General features: G+C 35.6%; 4 protein-coding genes across 4 annotated transcripts; all 4 read right to left on the bottom strand.

Moving 5' to 3' along the window:
• Positions 1-1,367: 1,367 nt before the first annotated feature.
• Positions 1,368-3,278, bottom strand: LOC103464853 (odorant receptor 131-2-like). Its single transcript, XM_008409220.3, has 2 exons — positions 2,492-3,278; positions 1,368-1,911 (listed from the first exon to the last, which is right to left on the bottom strand). The coding sequence occupies exons 1-2, from the start codon at positions 2,912-2,914 to the stop codon at positions 1,663-1,665; spliced, it is 672 nt and encodes a 223-aa protein (XP_008407442.2). The 5' UTR covers positions 2,915-3,278; the 3' UTR covers positions 1,368-1,662.
• Positions 3,279-5,848: 2,570 nt separating this feature from the next.
• On the bottom strand, positions 5,849-7,376 carry LOC103464852 (odorant receptor 131-2-like). The gene is made up of 2 exons (XM_008409219.3): positions 7,255-7,376; positions 5,849-6,683 (listed from the first exon to the last, which is right to left on the bottom strand). Exons 1-2 carry the CDS (start codon positions 7,345-7,347, stop codon positions 5,865-5,867), a joined length of 912 nt encoding a protein of 303 aa, XP_008407441.2. The 5' UTR covers positions 7,348-7,376; the 3' UTR covers positions 5,849-5,864.
• Positions 7,377-9,877: 2,501 nt separating this feature from the next.
• Positions 9,878-13,544, bottom strand: LOC103464814 (odorant receptor 131-2-like). The gene is made up of 2 exons (XM_008409182.3): positions 12,020-13,544; positions 9,878-10,810 (listed from the first exon to the last, which is right to left on the bottom strand). Exons 1-2 carry the CDS (start codon positions 12,149-12,151, stop codon positions 10,010-10,012), a joined length of 933 nt encoding a protein of 310 aa, XP_008407404.1. The 5' UTR covers positions 12,152-13,544; the 3' UTR covers positions 9,878-10,009.
• Positions 13,545-14,560: 1,016 nt separating this feature from the next.
• Positions 14,561-16,700, bottom strand: LOC103464813 (odorant receptor 131-2-like). Its single transcript, XM_081606963.1, has one exon. The coding sequence runs from the start codon at positions 15,673-15,675 to the stop codon at positions 14,749-14,751; it is 927 nt and encodes a 308-aa protein (XP_081463089.1). The 5' UTR covers positions 15,676-16,700; the 3' UTR covers positions 14,561-14,748.
• Between the last annotated feature and the right edge of the window lie 256 nt (positions 16,701-16,956).

Below are 16,956 nucleotides of genomic sequence, written 5' to 3'. Positions count from 1 at the left end.
TTGCAAGCTAAAGCAAAACAGTAGGTGGCTGAAAATGTTTCTGAAGAGCTTAATTGGGTTTCTGGCTCTTTAAATCCAGAATTGGCTTTAAAAATAGTCAAGGAATTTGGAGTCTATTTTCGTTGTTTCTGTTGCTGTAATAAAGGATACATTAGTAAAGCATTTAGTTTGTTTCATCCAGTACTATGTATATAAAACATAATAATAAAATCGTATTTTAAAGTATTTCATAAGTTTTTAATACAACCGACTTTAATGATTAGGGACTGTTGAAATATTAATTTAATAATTAAAATATTTTTTTCCTAAATAATTTAAAGGCAGAAAAACGGTGATATGTTCTTCTTTTGTATGTGCATTTACTAAAAATGACCCATTTATTTCAATTGCTCCATCAAAACAAGACTTTTCTTAATGCAACTTAAGGTATCACTAAGGTGATTGGTCCATCTGGTGGCCAACGTGTTGTTTTCTCAACAACTGAAGGTCAAAATAACAATTTATGTTCATATTTGAACAAGAATATTTACTCAGTTGTTCATTTAAACACAGAAATAATAATTCCCACCCATGCTACCAAAATTTATATATATCTAAGAAGTTCCAAATCAATCCATACCTTCTCTTTTGTAAAGGAATAAGGTACTTTTCATAAACACCAAATTAGTAGTTGGACCCTCATTTGTCGTCAGAGTTTTCTTAATATTTTCTTGATACAGTTTTTATTGATATGGATTCTATAAGATGTGTAAGGCTTTTTCTCAGAGGTTTAGTCCTTAGAGATATTATAAGCCTCATGCAGTCACAGTCAATTTCTTGGTTTCACATCCATAATATGAAAATCCACCACAGCCCGATGGACTCTGTGTTGAACTGAGATCTGGTGACTGTGTCGTCCACTCAGTGCAGTGATTTCATTGTCACTTTGAAGAAACCAGCTTGAGTCTTTTTGTTCTGAACTGAGTGCTCTCCGCTGTGGTCGTCTCCTGCTGTGATGTGATCAGAAATGTGTGTCTATTTGAATTACTGCTGCATTTTTATTCGAGCCATTCTGCCTGTCATAATTAGAGACGTCAGCAAAGAAACAATATCCACAGAACAGGATATTAGTAAACACAGAATATTTCTGTGGACCATTAATTGCAGTCCAAAGACATGTTTGAAAGTTAATATCTCAGTAACTCATGAGTTTTTATATACTCAAAATTGGCCTTTGTCATCAAAATCATGCTATTTAAATTCCTTCTCATTCCGATAAAATTGATAGATGCTTAAATGCATTGAGTTTCTGACATGTACTTGATTTTACCATTAGACAGACGAGCAATTGAATATGTATATAATAAATAAAGTGGTGAGTGCATGCTTGTTGTTTTTCTTTTGAATTGTTTTAGAGTTTGGTTTTGTAATTATTCCCTGCTGCTTCCCTAATGGTCATGTTTGTAATGAACAGTAGCTTTAATTTTCAGACTGTCATATTAATGCCACAAATTGTACATTTTGATCATTCCTTGAATTAGCTGATTTTAAGTTTTATTCTGAGAATTTGATTGACATTTATGATTATGTCCCACCAGCAGTTCAAAAAGTCATAAAAGTCAGAAATTTGAAACAAACAGACAAATTTGTCTTAAATGCTGAAACCACATCATAATTTACTGATTAAATGGCATCTTTTAAGGCTCCAGGTCTGATCCCACCGACTCTTTGCCTGGGCCAGGACAGATACCGGGTCCAGTATTTCCTGAAAAGCTCGTCCCGGAACCCATAGATGACTGGGCTCATGAAGCGAGGGATGATGTAGACGAGCAAGAAAAAGATGTAGCGGATCTCCAGGACGAGCTGGGGGAACAGGGAGATCAGAGCAGCCTGGAGGGAGGGAACCACGAAGGCCAACATGCACAGCAGCAGCTGGACGTGAGGAAGGGAGAGAAATCAGATTACAAGTTGAGTTCATGTGTACAAACAAATGCAAAGACAGTTAGAGGCAAAGTAATAAACTGAAACCAGTAAAATATTTTTGATATCAAATGATAACTCAGTTCTTTAACAAATTACAGAATTAAAATTTTTATTAATTTTGGTAAAACAAAGTGAACAAATTAGCTATTTATCCAGCTGTGCTTTATATTTTCGATGTTTATCAATCAAATTAGTTACTCTCAGATATACCTAAATCATAAAGACTTTTTGCATCACTTGGGTAACTTTTAGATTTTTTTCAACATTGTTATAAAAGGTAATGACCTAAAAAATACTAGGCAATGTTCACTGACTGTTATTTTTAATATATTTGAAGTAAATAGATGCTTATCTTGAAAGCATCTACATGGAGAAGATTGGTCTGTGATGGCTGAAATGGCTGTGATTATTTACTAATAAAAAATTGAAATGTATTGAAGTTTGTGTATTTGTATATCATAGATATTCAAACAACGTCTGTTTTTATTGCAGATGAATGGCAGGTATAACAGTGACGCTGAAACATCACCTGCACTCCGTGAAGCAGCACAGTGTTCCTGGCTCTCCTCACTGATGCCAGGCTGGTGGAGGCAGCCTGCGCTGTCAGCATGATCTTACAGTAGGTGTAGAGCAGCGTGAGCGCCACGAAGGAGAGGTACACCCCATCAAACACACAGTTCTTGTAATAGATGGAAGGATCAGAGAAGAGAAAGGAGTGGTCACAAAAAATGGCCCTGTGGAAGAACTTTGGAGGCTCCTTGATCATGGTGATGAGGAGGTCAGTGATTGGAGGGGTGGCAGTGAGGATGAGGATGACACCGATGAGGAAGATGGTGCGGGACACTGTGCACATGTGGCTGTAGTGCAGCGGCAAGCAGATGGCGATGAAGCGCTCTACCGCCATCCCGGCCAAGATGAGAGGGGTGGAGCGGGTGGTGAAGACTGCCGTCATTATCTGAGAGGGTGCAAATGTTGTAGCTGTGGTTAGAAATGTAATATAAAAGTACTAATGGTTTACATTGTTGATTTTGGCTACAAACATGCTGCAGATTTTAAAACTAGATATTCCTTGGTTCACATTAAAGGCCACTTTAACAATTAAGACAAACTTTGTGAGTGTTTTTTGCATTTTGTCTTGTGGTCTTGATTTGTGTATTGACCCTCTTGGCTATTATTTAATGACTACATTGAATTCAAGCAATACCACAATGACGTTTTGTGCACTGAATTGTCTTATTTTTCCTGGCTGCTTTTCCCTTTTTGTTTTTATGTCCATCCACTTATCTTATAGATATATTTTTGCTTATGTGAAGAAAAGAAAAAAAAACGGAGTATTTAAGTTTACTGTCTTACTTTAGACAAGGTTCTATGCAGCAGAGGTGATAAAAAGTTGCCAGAATTTACCAGAAGACAACAGATGGAGACGTGGATCTTCCTGAAGACGTAGCTGACCACATAAAGAGTTGTTACCAGCGTAAGCTGCAGTGCATCGTTGACCACCATGCAGATGAACATGATGTACCGGGAGTTCTCATAAAAGACACTAAGGTCAAAGGAAATGAGCTGAGAGAGAAATGGACACTCATGTCCATGTTAGTTAGAAAATATAATGGCTACAGCAAATACTTGTGTGATAATCAACGTCCTGTCTTTGTGGAAAGTTAACAGGTGAACTGAACAAGCCGTTCATTTGTATTTAGTTTTTCCATATTTTTTCTTCACCTGCAGTACAATCATAGTAAAACACTGCATAACATGACAGTACTTTGTGTCTGTAATTCTGTCTAACTAAGGTAAGGTCATTTTATTTTCAAAGCACATTTTCAGCAACAAGGCAATTCAAAGTGCTTAAACATCCATACCTGTGTTGTAGAAAGGTGTACACCATGCTGCTGTTGATGACACTGAGGGCCAGCCACACCATAACGGCAACAATGTTTTTAGCTAGAGCATCGGAGAAACTCTCTTTAGGTAGATCCACACTGAGCCCTGTCTCTGTCGATGTGCTGTTACTCAAGAGAAGAGCCAGCTGCACGGAGGAGGAGGAGGAATTCATCGCCACCTTCTCCTCCACTCTGTCTAAAGAAGCACAGAGATTCAATCTGGTGTTTAGTTTTTTGACTCTTGCTCTATTTAATTAAAATAATAAAGATGCACATGGGATGATTGCTGGTGTATTACAAGTACATGTTTTAATAGTAATTAGAATTCAACTAAATCATTTTTTTTTAACTAATCTTGTTATAAATAATGCTGTCGTACAAAAATTATTATTGAGCTGTTTTATAAAACACCTGAATACAAATACATAAGATTTACTGACAAGACCTATTGGATAGATTTTGTTCAGATGCCCACCTTGTTTAGAGGCTTCTATAATTCATATTGAAGACTCCATAAAAGAGCTGTATTAGAAAACACATAAAACATCTGAATATATAACTGTGTTCTAGTACTAGGGCTAGAGCTACACAAAACAAACATGAAATACTCAGGATGTTTTACAAATTTTCACACAATTAATAAAAGGTTCTACTCTTAAATTACCTTGACTGGAAAGTTTTCTAGTCAATGTTTTCTTGTCAAATTCATTAAATTCACAAGACAAGTATAGCAAACTTTAAGATATGACAGATAATCAAATGATAATGTCAGCTGAATCCTAATGCAATTTATTGAAACATAAAGTCATTTACTCACAGATCATAAACTGACTTCATGAGATGCAGAAACTTCTTCTTGCCCATTTATAAAGAACCTGGCAGTGCTTTGGTCTCTGAGTGTGAATCAGGTATATGGGTTGGACGGAGGCTATGATGTAATAGGTTACGCTGTAATGAGCATGTGGACACATTTTGCTTTCTGAGCCATTAAAAAAAAAATCAGGAATAAGACACAACATGGTTTGGTTTGTGTTTAAACAGTTCAGCTTTCCAAAATAGAAAACCTGCCTGACCAGAACACCACAGAGAGTTTATGGGATATTTTATCACCAAGAGGAGGATGAGAGACATCACAGCCAACGATGCAGGTGACCTGAAGGCCGGACCTCAGCAGAATCACAGGCTGATCGCCTTCATGCCACACTGCGGTCAAGTCAAGTTAAAGTTTATTTATACATCACATTTACAACAACTTCAGCTGGACCAAAGTGTTTTACAATAATTGCAGCATCAAACACGATGAATTAAGAATTTAATTTCATTGACACAGTAACTAACATGCATTGAATGCAGAGGGTTAAACATACATCTTAAAATTCTCACAATTTTGCTTAAAACATGTGTAGGCCCACATGAAACAGATCTGGGGCCACAGATGTTTTATATCTGATCTGTCCTTTGAAAAAAGAAGGATGTTTTTCAAAGAACATCCTTCTTTGAAAAAAAACAATGTTTCGTTTTTAACCCACTCTTTTCTTTGATCATTTCATGAATATTCAGTTTGTTTGTGTGTGGCTCTTTCCTGAACAGTGTGAAGGCTGAACATTCCCACTGTGTTTATGAAAAATCCTATAAATGTAAAGACACTGAAAAAAACATGTAAAGTTGTTTCATTATTGCAGCATTATGCAAATATAAATATCTTTGGTCGTCCTATTTAACCTAAAACAACAATAAAAACAAAAATCTGATTTAGGCAGTTAGAGAAATTATATTTATCTCTTAATACAGTATCTATAAAGTTCTGGTTTCAGCAATATATGTCATATTTTACTAAAGTGTGTTATATTATTGAAATTGAATCTCTGTAAAAAGAATTAACTATAATTTTTCAAAACTTAAATTGTAAATATTTATTATTTTTAGTTCAATGAAATTTTTAGTTTTGGCAAGAATAATCAAAAGTCCATAATGCAAACATGTATTTATGCTATTGTAAAAATATATATATAAATATTTTCACATTCTGTCTTTGTTCAGTGGAACCACTGACTTTCCTTTATACTTGCAGCTGCATCTCAGCGCGTCCATCCTGAGATACTTCTTGAACTTCTTGTCTCTGGCACCATAAATTATCGGGCTCAGGAACCGAGGTAGGATATAAACAATCAGGTAGTTTGCAAATCTGATTTCGAGGCTTCGACCCGGGAAGATGATGTGTAGAGCAATCTCCACGCTTGGAGAGATGTAGGAGAGCAGGCACATGGCCAGCTGGACACCGTGAAGGAGGATGGTGTTTCTGGCTTTCTGGGCTGAGGTGTCAGCTGTGGAGAGCGCCCTGGCTGCAAACAGGATCTTCAGGTAGGTAAAGGCCAAAGTAAGAAAAACACATGAAAAATAAATAATATCAAAGGCTTTCCTTTTCTGAGCCAGGATTGGATCTTTGAACACGTTCTCCCGCAAACAGAACACAGAGTTGTGTTGGAAAAAGCTCAATGGCTCAGTTGCCAGAGACACAAACAGATCAGTTATATCTGGGGCCACACATATAAACCAAATCAGTCCGATGACTGCGTAAGTCCTCCTCACTGTGCAGATTTGAAAGTAACGCAAAGGTTTGCAAATGGCAATGTAGCGCTCTATGGCCATCCCGGCCAAGTTGACTGGGGTGTTTCTGGTGGTGAAGACCGCCACCAGGATGAAGAAGCAGCAGAACGACACGTTGATCTTGTAGAAAATGTAGCTGAGGATGAAAAGCGTGAAGGTCACAGTGAGCTGAATGCCGTCATTGATCACCATGTGGATGAAGAGGATGTAACGAGGATCTTCATAGAAAGTCTGTTGGAAGACAAACAAGACGGAGGCTTAAATTTGTATTTATGTATTAGCAGATCATCTAGGATTACACTAAAATTAGACTAAGTGTAACATGAATCATGAACTAACCATGACCAAACATCAACATCAACATCCTGGAAAAAGAAAATGAGTAGAATTTATTTGAATCTGTAAATCGTCAACCATCTATTTGATCAGCTTAAAAAAATGTTTGACAAATAAACAATAGAAAGTTGTGCTTCACACATGTATTTTGGTGTGTTTCCTTACACACCAAAATGTGTACAGAAACCACTTACACATTTTGGTTTCCTTTTCAGTAACAGAGAAACTTGTCAGAGATTTTAGTAGAAAAAAGAAATGACCCCCGACATACAGCCTGAACTACAATGTTATGTTTTAGACTTTTAGACAGTAAAATAAATCTAAAATTTATATTTCACAGGTTTCATAACATCATATTTTTCGTCCTGTCTGAAACCTATAGACAAATATGTTAAAGATATTCTGCAAATACAATTAAATAAAAATAAAAAAATAGTATATTGTTTTGAGCTGTGGATGTGAGTACCTGATGTCTAAAAAACGTGGCAGCCAAGGTGCAGTTAATATACGTGAGGACAAGCCAGACCAGCACAACAATCAGGTTCTTCACCAAGGCCATGGTGAAAGTATCTCTGTATAGCACAGACTGATCAGAAAAAGGAGGAAACAAGAAACATTAATTACAGAGATTATGCAAACTTGTCACGTTTAATATCATTATCTGTCATCTCGCAAGCTTCGGAGACTGTACCAAATGATTAGCAAAATTACAGGAAAAATAAAGCTTCCTATAAACCTGGATGTGCAGGTGTTTGGTTTTCAAAACAACAAAAACAAGCACCACTAAAATGTCTCAGTCTTTCCTTATAAATAAATAAATAAATAAATAAATAAATAAATAAATAAATAAATAAATAAATAAATAAATAAATGAGAATAAGCGCCCCTTTTAATTCTTTGGAAAAATGTTTGGCATGTTATATTTCAGTGCTATGCTCTGTCAACACACCTGATAAGGGGAAGTCGTGTTGTTTGTGAGACTCAGTAATGAGCTCATGCTTCACTGTAACATCAGAGAGAAACTAAGTAAAAGAAAGATGACAGTTAAATGTTGATAAAAGTGCATTCAAAATATCTTAAACATGTTCAAAACACAAAAACTTCTATAATATTTGCATTCTGTATTTGTCACTAAAGACAGTTTTCTTAAGCTTCAAAAATAGATGATAAAATTTCCATGTGTTAAAACAGAGCTAAACAGATTTTTCTATGATTTCTATACACTAATCACAACATGGCAAAAATATATAAAAAACGAAAGCAAAAAAAAAAAATAATAATTAAAGGGTGACAAACTGGTTTAATTAAAACATTAGGTTTTGATGTAAAATACAAATTCTTTAAGATGTAAACAGGAAACTCAGCTCCTACATCTAACCTCATCTATACTTACCTGACCTCGAGTGAGACGCAGACAAAAAGAAGTTGCCTTATATAAAGGCAGGAGTGTTTGGTGTTGAGCCGGAAAATGTGATTGGAATAATGAGGTGACTCCATGTTAAAACAATGATAATATCAGTTTCAAGTTTTCTCATCCTGTTATTTATTACTGTATATATTTACATCATCTACTTTTTATTTTCACTAAATCATATATGAAATAAGGCATTTTACACACACGCACGCACACGCATGCACACGCACACACGCACACGTACGCGCGCGCGCGCGCGCACGCACGCACGCACACACGCACACCCAAACACACACACATACACACGCGCACACACACGCACACACACAACACACACACATGCACACATATACATATATATAAATAAATATTTCAAAAGTTTCTCCGGGTACTCCGGTTTCCTCCCACAGCCCAAATACATGACTGTCAGGTTAATTGGCTTCTCCAAATTGCCCCTAGGTGTGTGTGTGTGTGCATGGTTGTGTGTCCTGTGTGTCTCTGTGTTGCCCTGTGACAGACTGGTGACCTGTCCAGGGTGACCCCGCCTCTCGCCTGGTACGCCAGCTGGAGATGGGCACCAGCAACCCTCCCAACCCCATTGAGGGACAAGGGTTCAAGAAAATGGATGGATGGATGGATGGATGGATGGACGGACGGACGGACGGACGGACGGACGGACGGATGGATGGATGTTTCAAAAGCAATATTTCAAAAGCAACTCTAAACAGATGTTTTTTAGACAACATTTTAAGTGACTTGGTGGCAGATAGTTCTTGAGACTGAGATTCCTGTAGAGAGAGGATGGCCCTGACATTTGATTTCAGATGTTTGTATTCTTGTTTTTTGTAAATTTTAAATTTTAGTGATCCGAACAGGTACCGTCCTGTTTTTCAGTGCCCGGGTCCAGACGCATTCTGGAGGAAAACGTGTAAACAAATTCTCTGGACTCTGGTTTCAGACCTTAGAAACACAGAGTGGTGGATCCCCTGGGAAGCCAGAGCCAGATGGTTTTGATGAACTAAGGTCTGCTACATGATCACTAAAAAAAATTGTCGCGATTGAGCGACAATGGGTGTGACTGAATGTAGTAAAAAGTGCTTTGGGGGCCATTTATCACTGCCTGTTAAAACCCTAACAGGCAGTTTTAATTATTTGTAGCTTTTTGATGGTTTAATGGGAAATCTTAGCTTAAAACATGTTTTACAAATAGCTGGACAGACAATGAGTGGCATGCTACTATAATTTGATTACAGTCATATTCATCAAACTAGTATATGGGCTGTGACACATACCTTTTGAAAATAGTCTTTCAGCATATATTAAGGATACTTCTTATATATATTTCTGGATGTAATATTCTAAATTAAAATATTTTATTAATTTACTATAAGCTGAAACCATAATAGAAATAAAGGCCTGAAAACATCAGTTGATGTGTAATTGGTCAATGTAATGTGCTTCATTTAGTGAATTGAGTTACTGAAATAATATTCCTTAAAGTGTAAAAACACGTTTAAAAATCCCAATGTAGTTACAAGCAACATTCTTCGTCATTTGTTGAAAAAGTACTGATTACAGGGAATAAATTATTGGAAGAAAGCATGAGACAAAACTTGCATTTTAATTAGTTTATTTTGTTTGACAAAACTAATTTAAACATATCATGTGTGAAAACATCACTCAAGACTTTATTTGTTTTACAAAACGTTGAAGAACGTAAAATAAATATAAGATTTTCAGAATGACCATTGCATATGAGGGAAATAAAATTTCTCTGTATCTCTCTCTCTATGTGTATATATATCATTTATGTTGGCTTCTTTCCCATCTTTCCTGGATTAATGGTTGCCTTATTTGAGGGTAAAAAGTATCTTTTCAGGTACTCCCTGAACAATTTGTCCCTTATTCCGTAAACTATTGGACTGATGAGTCGAGGCGTGACTTGAATCAGCAAAGAGATCACAAAGCGAATGATCAGAGCATCTCCTGGGAAAAACTTTATGATGCCTTCAATCATTATACTATGAACATAGCTTAGCATACACAGCAGCAGCTGGAAGCCGTGCAGCAGGACGGTGTTCCTCGCTTTCTTAGCGTTTGCAGAAGCAGCCTGTGCCGTGAAAAGTATTCTGAAATATGCATAGAAAAGAACGAGCCAAACAGTCACCAAATAAATAATGTTGGATATGTCCCTCTTCTTTTCAAGCTGTGGATCAGTGAAAATATTTGCCCACAAGCAGAAAATCCTGGAATTAAAATATGCTGCAGGTCTTGTTGCCACAACGGCAAACAGATCTGGCAGGATTGTAAGAGAGCTTAGGAACCATATCAAAGAGATCACAATGTACGTTTTCTTGACTGTACAGATCTGAGGGTGGCGAAGCGGGAAGCATATGGCCAGGTAGCACTCTAGAGCCATGGCAGCAAGAGTTAAGGGGTTGTTTAGATTTGAAGATATGGCAAAAATAAGCACGATAACGCAAAATGATACATTGATCGTGAACACGGTCTGGCTCAGGATTATGAGGAGGACCATCAGTGCTAACATGATGATGTCATTGACCACCAAATGGACGTAGAGGATGTAACGAGAGTTCATGTTGAAAACCTGAAAGAAAAGACAAAACGTTCAGGGAAGGAGGGGCAAAGACGTTATCGTTATCACTACTTAGGTTACAATAATCTAAAATAGTGTAAACTAATTTATATTTCTTAGGCCCATAAGTGAATGAAAAAACAATATGCAATTTCAAACTCTTCAGCAAAACGTCATAAAGGATTTAGATGACTTTAAGTTTTTATGTGGCTGTGTGTATAGTTTTGACCCTGAGTGGATTGGAAAAAAAAAATCACAATTAATTCAAACTTTCTTGTTTTTAAAAGTCAATATCCATTGCTATTGTACAACCACGGCACTAAAAAACAAACTGTTCAGGTTAATGACTGAGCTTGAAAAAACATACATACACATGATAAATGGTATCATATGTACTGATTACACATAACATAAGCTAAGTAACATATTCTTAAATTTTAGTAAAGTGGGATTCATTTGTTTCAGTAATTAGCAGAAAAAACCTCTTCATCAAGGTGCTATTAAAAATAGCTTTTAAAAATGTTTAGTGTTGTTATGTTACATTTGACACTAAATCTACCTTTATTTTTATTACAGTCAACATATACAAATTTAAAAACAAATGTACTGACAATATTAGCAGGATGAAAGGAGGAGAAAAGATAATGCCCTTGTTTTCTGCCAGAATTATGAACTGATTAAAATAACAGCACATTCTGAGCATTATTTCTCATTTTAAATTTGTTTTTTATATCTGATTTCCATTAGTTTATCTCAGACAATCAATGATTATTATTAATAATAATTAATGTCTTTTGATCAGTGTTGCACAGACTGATGCATCACTGCTTAACACTAATAAAATGTCTGAAATACTAATAGAAAAGCAATCAAAAGATTAAATGCAACAATAAATCTAAATAATCTTCCTCACTCTTACAGACTTGAGACAAAAAGATAATTTTTTTTAACTGTGGTTGAGACCAGCACATTGTCTGAAGAAATGCAATGAAGAAAAGAACAAATTCTCAATCAGCAACTTGAAGACATGTACGATTCATGACAAGTTGAAACAACTTTCTGTTTCTTTGAAATGATAAATGCTACAACTGCAAAAAATCAACAAAAAAACTATCCTGAAAGACTCAGATCCTGCATGGCAACAATAAACATGTTTTGTGTCACCTATTATCTTTTACTAAAGCAATCCGGGTAAATTTCTGAAGAAGACAGAATTGATACCTGATGTTTTCTGAATATGTGTATCAGAATCCCGTTTATGTAGATGATGGAGAGCGAGAAAACCACAGTGAACCCACTCTTAAGTATTGCAATGTGCAGGGGGTCCTTATTCCTGGTTGCTGTGGTATTCATGCCAGAACATGAAGGGCTGGCAACTCATCTGACATAATCTGGCAACCTGCAGAGAAACATTTATCAAGGATAAAAGTGACAAAATTTTACACAGCAGCATATCAAGTTTTTACAGCTAGAAAAGGAGTCGCAAATCACTATTTTATCACAAATCATTTAATTAATGTTTTGTGACAAACAGAGCAGAATTTAGTTCAGCATAATTCACCTTAAACTACACTTTCATTTGTCATCAGCTTAAAAAAGCATGTCTTAATAAAAACTTAAAAATAAATTTTTGATAAAGAGGTTTTTTTTTTTATTTACTGATGATCTCTCTTAAAATCACAAGAAAGAGTTTTGAAAAAATAGCAGCGCTGAAAAATGAACTCTTCAGCTCTGGTAATGACAGCAGCAACAAGATTCAAATCAGGCAAATCAGAAACATCTCTAACCTGTGGCTCAGCAATTACCTGAAGTCTCAACGTTTACATACAAGAACAGCATGGAGGAGACTCACCTTGTGATGGCTACACACAGTTATGTTACAGACAAGTAGTCAGCTGTGTTTGATACGGCTCAATTTATATATGCTGAGCAAAAGTCATGGGATCAAAAATAGTCAAGTGTGTCTGTATCTGTGTGTGTAACCACCCACATACAGGTCCTCCTCAAAACATTTGCATATTGTGATAAAGTTAATTATTTTCCATAATGTAATGATAAAAATTAAACTGTCATATATTTTAGATTCATTGCACACCAACTGAAATATTTCAGGTCTTTTATTGTTTTAATACTGATGATTTTGGCATACAGCTCATGAAAACCCAAAATCCCTGTCTAAAAAAATTTGCATATTTCATCCGACCAATAAAAGAAATGTTTTTTAATACCAAAAATGTCAACCTTCAAATAATTATGTTTAGTTATGCCCTCAATACTTGGTCAGGAATCCTTTTGCAGCCTTCAATGCAACGTGGCATGGAGGCAATCAGCCTGTGGCTCTGCTGAGGTGTTATGGAGCCCAGAATGCTTCGATAGCCTTCAGCTCATCCAGAGTGTTGGGTCTTGGTCTCTCAACTTTCTCTTCACAATATCCCACAGATTCTCTATGGGGTTCAGGTCAGGAGAGTTGGCAGGCCAATTGAGCACAGTAATACCATGGTCAGTAATACCAGTGGTTTTGGCTCTGTGAGCAGGTGCCAGGTTGTGCTGAAAAATGAAATCTTCATCTCCATAAAGTTTTTCAGCAGATGGAAGCATGAAGTGCTCCAAAATCTGATAGCTGCTGCATTGACCCTGCCCTTGATAAAACACAGTGGACCAACACCAGCAGCTGACATGGCTGCTGGTGTTTTGGGTTTTGTAGGGATTTTGGGTTTTTATGCCAAAATCATTAGTATTAAAACAATAAAAGACCTGAAATATTTCAGTTGGTGTGCAATGAATCTAAAATATATGACAGTTTAATTTTTATCATTACATTATGGAAAATGATGAACTTTATCACAATATGCTAATTTTATGAGAAGGACCTGTATGTTTGTGCAGTAGCACTAAGCCTGATTTCACACATAATTTATTTTAATAACTAGCATTCCCTAATAAAACCATTCAGACAACAAAGTAGCTACAACTAGGTGAATATTGGAACTTGTTTTTCCATCAGACCAAAGGTACAATTTTGTTGTTAGTGTATGAAAACAGGAGCTCTTGTAAATTAAATAAATGACCAGACTGTGAACTGAATGATTTATGTAATTTTTTTATTCAGACAACTAAATATATTTCAAATAACAACCTATGTTATTTGTGTGGTAAAAACTTAAAAGGTGAAATCTAAGTATGGTTCATTCAAAACAGAAACAATAAAAGTGGAGAAAAGTAAAAACATAGACTGTAAGTTATTTCTCCCTCTTACCATAAACTTTTATAATCCTAAACATGATTGTCCTAAACTCTTAATCTTGTCTGGACTATGTAGGTGTGCTTAAACAGCAAAAATATTTTTATGATCCAGTGTAGTTTTCTGTCGCTATTTTAGCACTCCCGTCGTTTCCAGTGAGGACTGGAGGCTAGATCAGGTTACCATGATGGAAATCTATCCCAGAAAATAACCTGATGTGAAAATGCTAATCATCTGTTAGTGGTTGAATTTTTCAGCATGTTGCTTTACTTCATTCTAAGCTAATTTACAATTGCATTTCTCTTTAATTATAAAACAGGAATGATTAATGCTCTTTGTAAACATTTTTTAACACAGCCATTCATGTCATGAATCCAAATTGAGTTTAAAACTAAAACTAAAACTTGGTGGAAGAATTTATTTGCAAACTAAATGGTTTGTGGCTCAGTGTTTATGGAATTCACTCCATAACTTCTTCCACGCAGCTTCAGACTTAGAGCCGTGAAGTAGCTCTGCGTGTTTCCTATAAAAAGCCGTACCGTTCTTTGATGTCATATCGACAGTACCGCTGTCGATATGTTAATAGGGCCATTTTTTGGGGTAGACTTCTACTAAGGTAGCCACAATTTCACCCTTTTAGATGTCATAGAAGAAGAAGCAATAAAGAATGGCTCCCTAAAAACTATCCTGGGAATTGAAAAAAAATACTTTATATTGTCCTTTTTTGTACCTTTTTTGGATGAACGGCTGCATTTAAAGGTAACAGATATCGTTTTAGGTGTTCCCTGAACATCTTGTCCCTTATGCCATAAACCATCGGACTGATGAGCCTTGGCATAACCTCAATCAACAGTGCAATTACATACCGAATGGCTAGAGTATCTTTTGGAAACAAAATTGACAAGCCATCTGTTGATATACTGCGAATATAGCCTAGCATGCATAACAACAGCTGAAACCCATGAAGTAGGACAGTGTTCCTTGCTTTCTTTGCATTTACTGAAGCAGCCTGTGCAGCAAAAAATATTTTAAAGTATGCATAAAAAAGAATGAGCCAAACAATGACTAGAAACAAAATGTTGGTTACATCTTTCTTCTTTGTAAGGATCGGGTCTGTAAAAATGTTAGCCCATAAGCAAAAGATCCTGGAATGAAAGTATTCTGCAGGTTTTGTGGCAATAATTATGAACAGATCTGGTAAGATTGTCAATAAACTTAGGACCCATATCACAGTGATCACAATGTAAGTTTTCCTGACCGTGCAGATCTGAGGGTGGCGGAGAGGGAAGCATATGGCCAGGTAGCACTCTAGAGCCATGGCAGCAAGAGTTAAGGAATTGTTTAGACCTGTAGATATGGCAAGCATGAGCATGATGATGCAAAATGAGATATTGAGTGTGAACAAAATGTAACTAAGGACTTGGAGGAGGATCATCAATGCCAGCATGAAGATATCGTTGATTACCATGTGGATGTACAGGATGTAACGAGAATTTGTGTGGAAAACCTGAAATAAAGAACAAATTATTTCAAGAAATGAGATGGAAACACAGGCTTTTTTGGTTTGACTTCTTAAGTTCATAGTGTGAAACAATCTGGATATCAGTACTAAAGTTGTTTTTGTCTTTTCAGACATTTAATTAAATTTTTTTCCGTTTGTATTACAATCTCCCAAGGTCAATAAAAGGAGTTTATTGGTATTATTTAACCGATCTCTAATGATATTAGAACATCATATAATGAAACGTATGTTTTTAAATAATGCATCCTACTTTAGGAAAATCAGTCTGTATTTATTAAAGGACTTAAATTATTTATGTTCTTGCTCAATTGAAACTTTATGTAAACTTTAGTTTCACAAATTTAATTATCTAAGTCACAATTTATACAGGAATAAGCAGACATTCAAATTAAAAAGTTTAGTAAAAACTGTAACCTGAAACATTTTATAGCAACAAGTTTTGTATTTTCATAACAGCTGAAGTAAAATAGGTTTTCAAGAATTTCTTCTGGTTAAGCATTATAAACTTTAAGTGGTGTCTCACGGTTGTATGATCTTTATTCAGACATTATTGTCAGAAAACTTTTAAGCATTTTTAAAAATACTTAATGAACCCAGCAGACAATTGTAATTAAAAAATACAACTTTCAGAAAAATGTAAGACAAAAGCAATTTAACAAGTAGACTGTGTAATTGCTTGAATAAAACAACAATGTTGAACCTAATTTAGTATCTTAAATGGATGTTTACTGGAGAGAAGGCAGATAACTCACATTGTACCTTAAATTTTCCAATGGCCTCATTTTGTCTACAGTTGTCATAACTTTACATGCATCACTTTAAAACTGCAAGTACAACAGCTAAAAAACAACAATTCTAAAATTTCCACTTAACTTCGTGACATTTGAAACAACAGAAAACTGGGTCCATGTTACCTCAGTTATTGCACAAAAAACACAGATGGATATTTTCAAAATGTATAAATTTGATACCTGATGTTTTCTGAATGTATGAACCAGAGTCCCATTAACGTAGATAATAGCAAGAGAGAGGACAACAGTGATCACATTCTTTAAGATTGCTACATACAGCGGGTCCCGGCTGACAGTCGTGGTATTCATACCAACATTTAGAGGGTTTGGGGGTCATCTGACACAGTGTGTGTGGAACTGTGGAGAAATATTCAACAGATTTTTGTTAAAACTGACTTAATTAATGTCATAGACAAGTTTGAAAAACAGAATCTAAACTGTGAGGTTTTAGTATCTATTAATATGCTTAATATTATTAAAAGAAATACAAAGAGTCTTCAATATGCATTATATAGAATATCAATAATATGGTATTTTAAAAACTCAGTTTAACTTTGTTCATTTCAGTTCTGTAATGGTCACAGTTAATTTTTTACTGTCATTT

The sequence above is a fragment of the Poecilia reticulata genome, chromosome 5, assembly GCF_904066995.2.
Source record: "Poecilia reticulata chromosome 5, P_reticulata-male-v2, whole genome shotgun sequence".
NCBI classification, from domain to species: domain Eukaryota; kingdom Metazoa; phylum Chordata; class Actinopteri; order Cyprinodontiformes; family Poeciliidae; genus Poecilia; species Poecilia reticulata.
This window is presented reverse-complemented; position numbering and strand designations above follow the sequence as displayed.

What these genes read in the sequence shown, in the direction of transcription:
- LOC103464853 (XM_008409220.3), bottom strand. Translation starts at nt 2,914, where the DNA reads ATGACGGCAGTCTTCACCACCCGCTCCACCCCTCTCATCTTGGCCGGG. An exon ending in TGCTGCTTCACGGAGTGCAG is followed by an intron (nt 1,912 to 2,491) that starts GTGATGTTTCAG and finishes CCTCACGTCCAG; the next exon opens with CTGCTGCTGTGCATGTTGGC.
- LOC103464852 (XM_008409219.3), bottom strand. Translation starts at nt 7,347, where the DNA reads ATGGCCTTGGTGAAGAACCTGATTGTTGTGCTGGTCTGGCTTGTCCTC. An exon ending in CCACGTTTTTTAGACATCAG is followed by an intron (nt 6,684 to 7,254) that starts GTACTCACATCC and finishes GTCTTCCAACAG; the next exon opens with ACTTTCTATGAAGATCCTCG.
- LOC103464814 (XM_008409182.3), bottom strand. Translation starts at nt 12,151, where the DNA reads ATGAATACCACAGCAACCAGGAATAAGGACCCCCTGCACATTGCAATA. An exon ending in ACATATTCAGAAAACATCAG is followed by an intron (nt 10,811 to 12,019) that starts GTATCAATTCTG and finishes CTTTTCTTTCAG; the next exon opens with GTTTTCAACATGAACTCTCG.
- LOC103464813 (XM_081606963.1), bottom strand. Translation starts at nt 15,675, where the DNA reads ATGTCTGAAAAGACAAAAACAACTTTAGTACTGATATCCAGATTGTTT.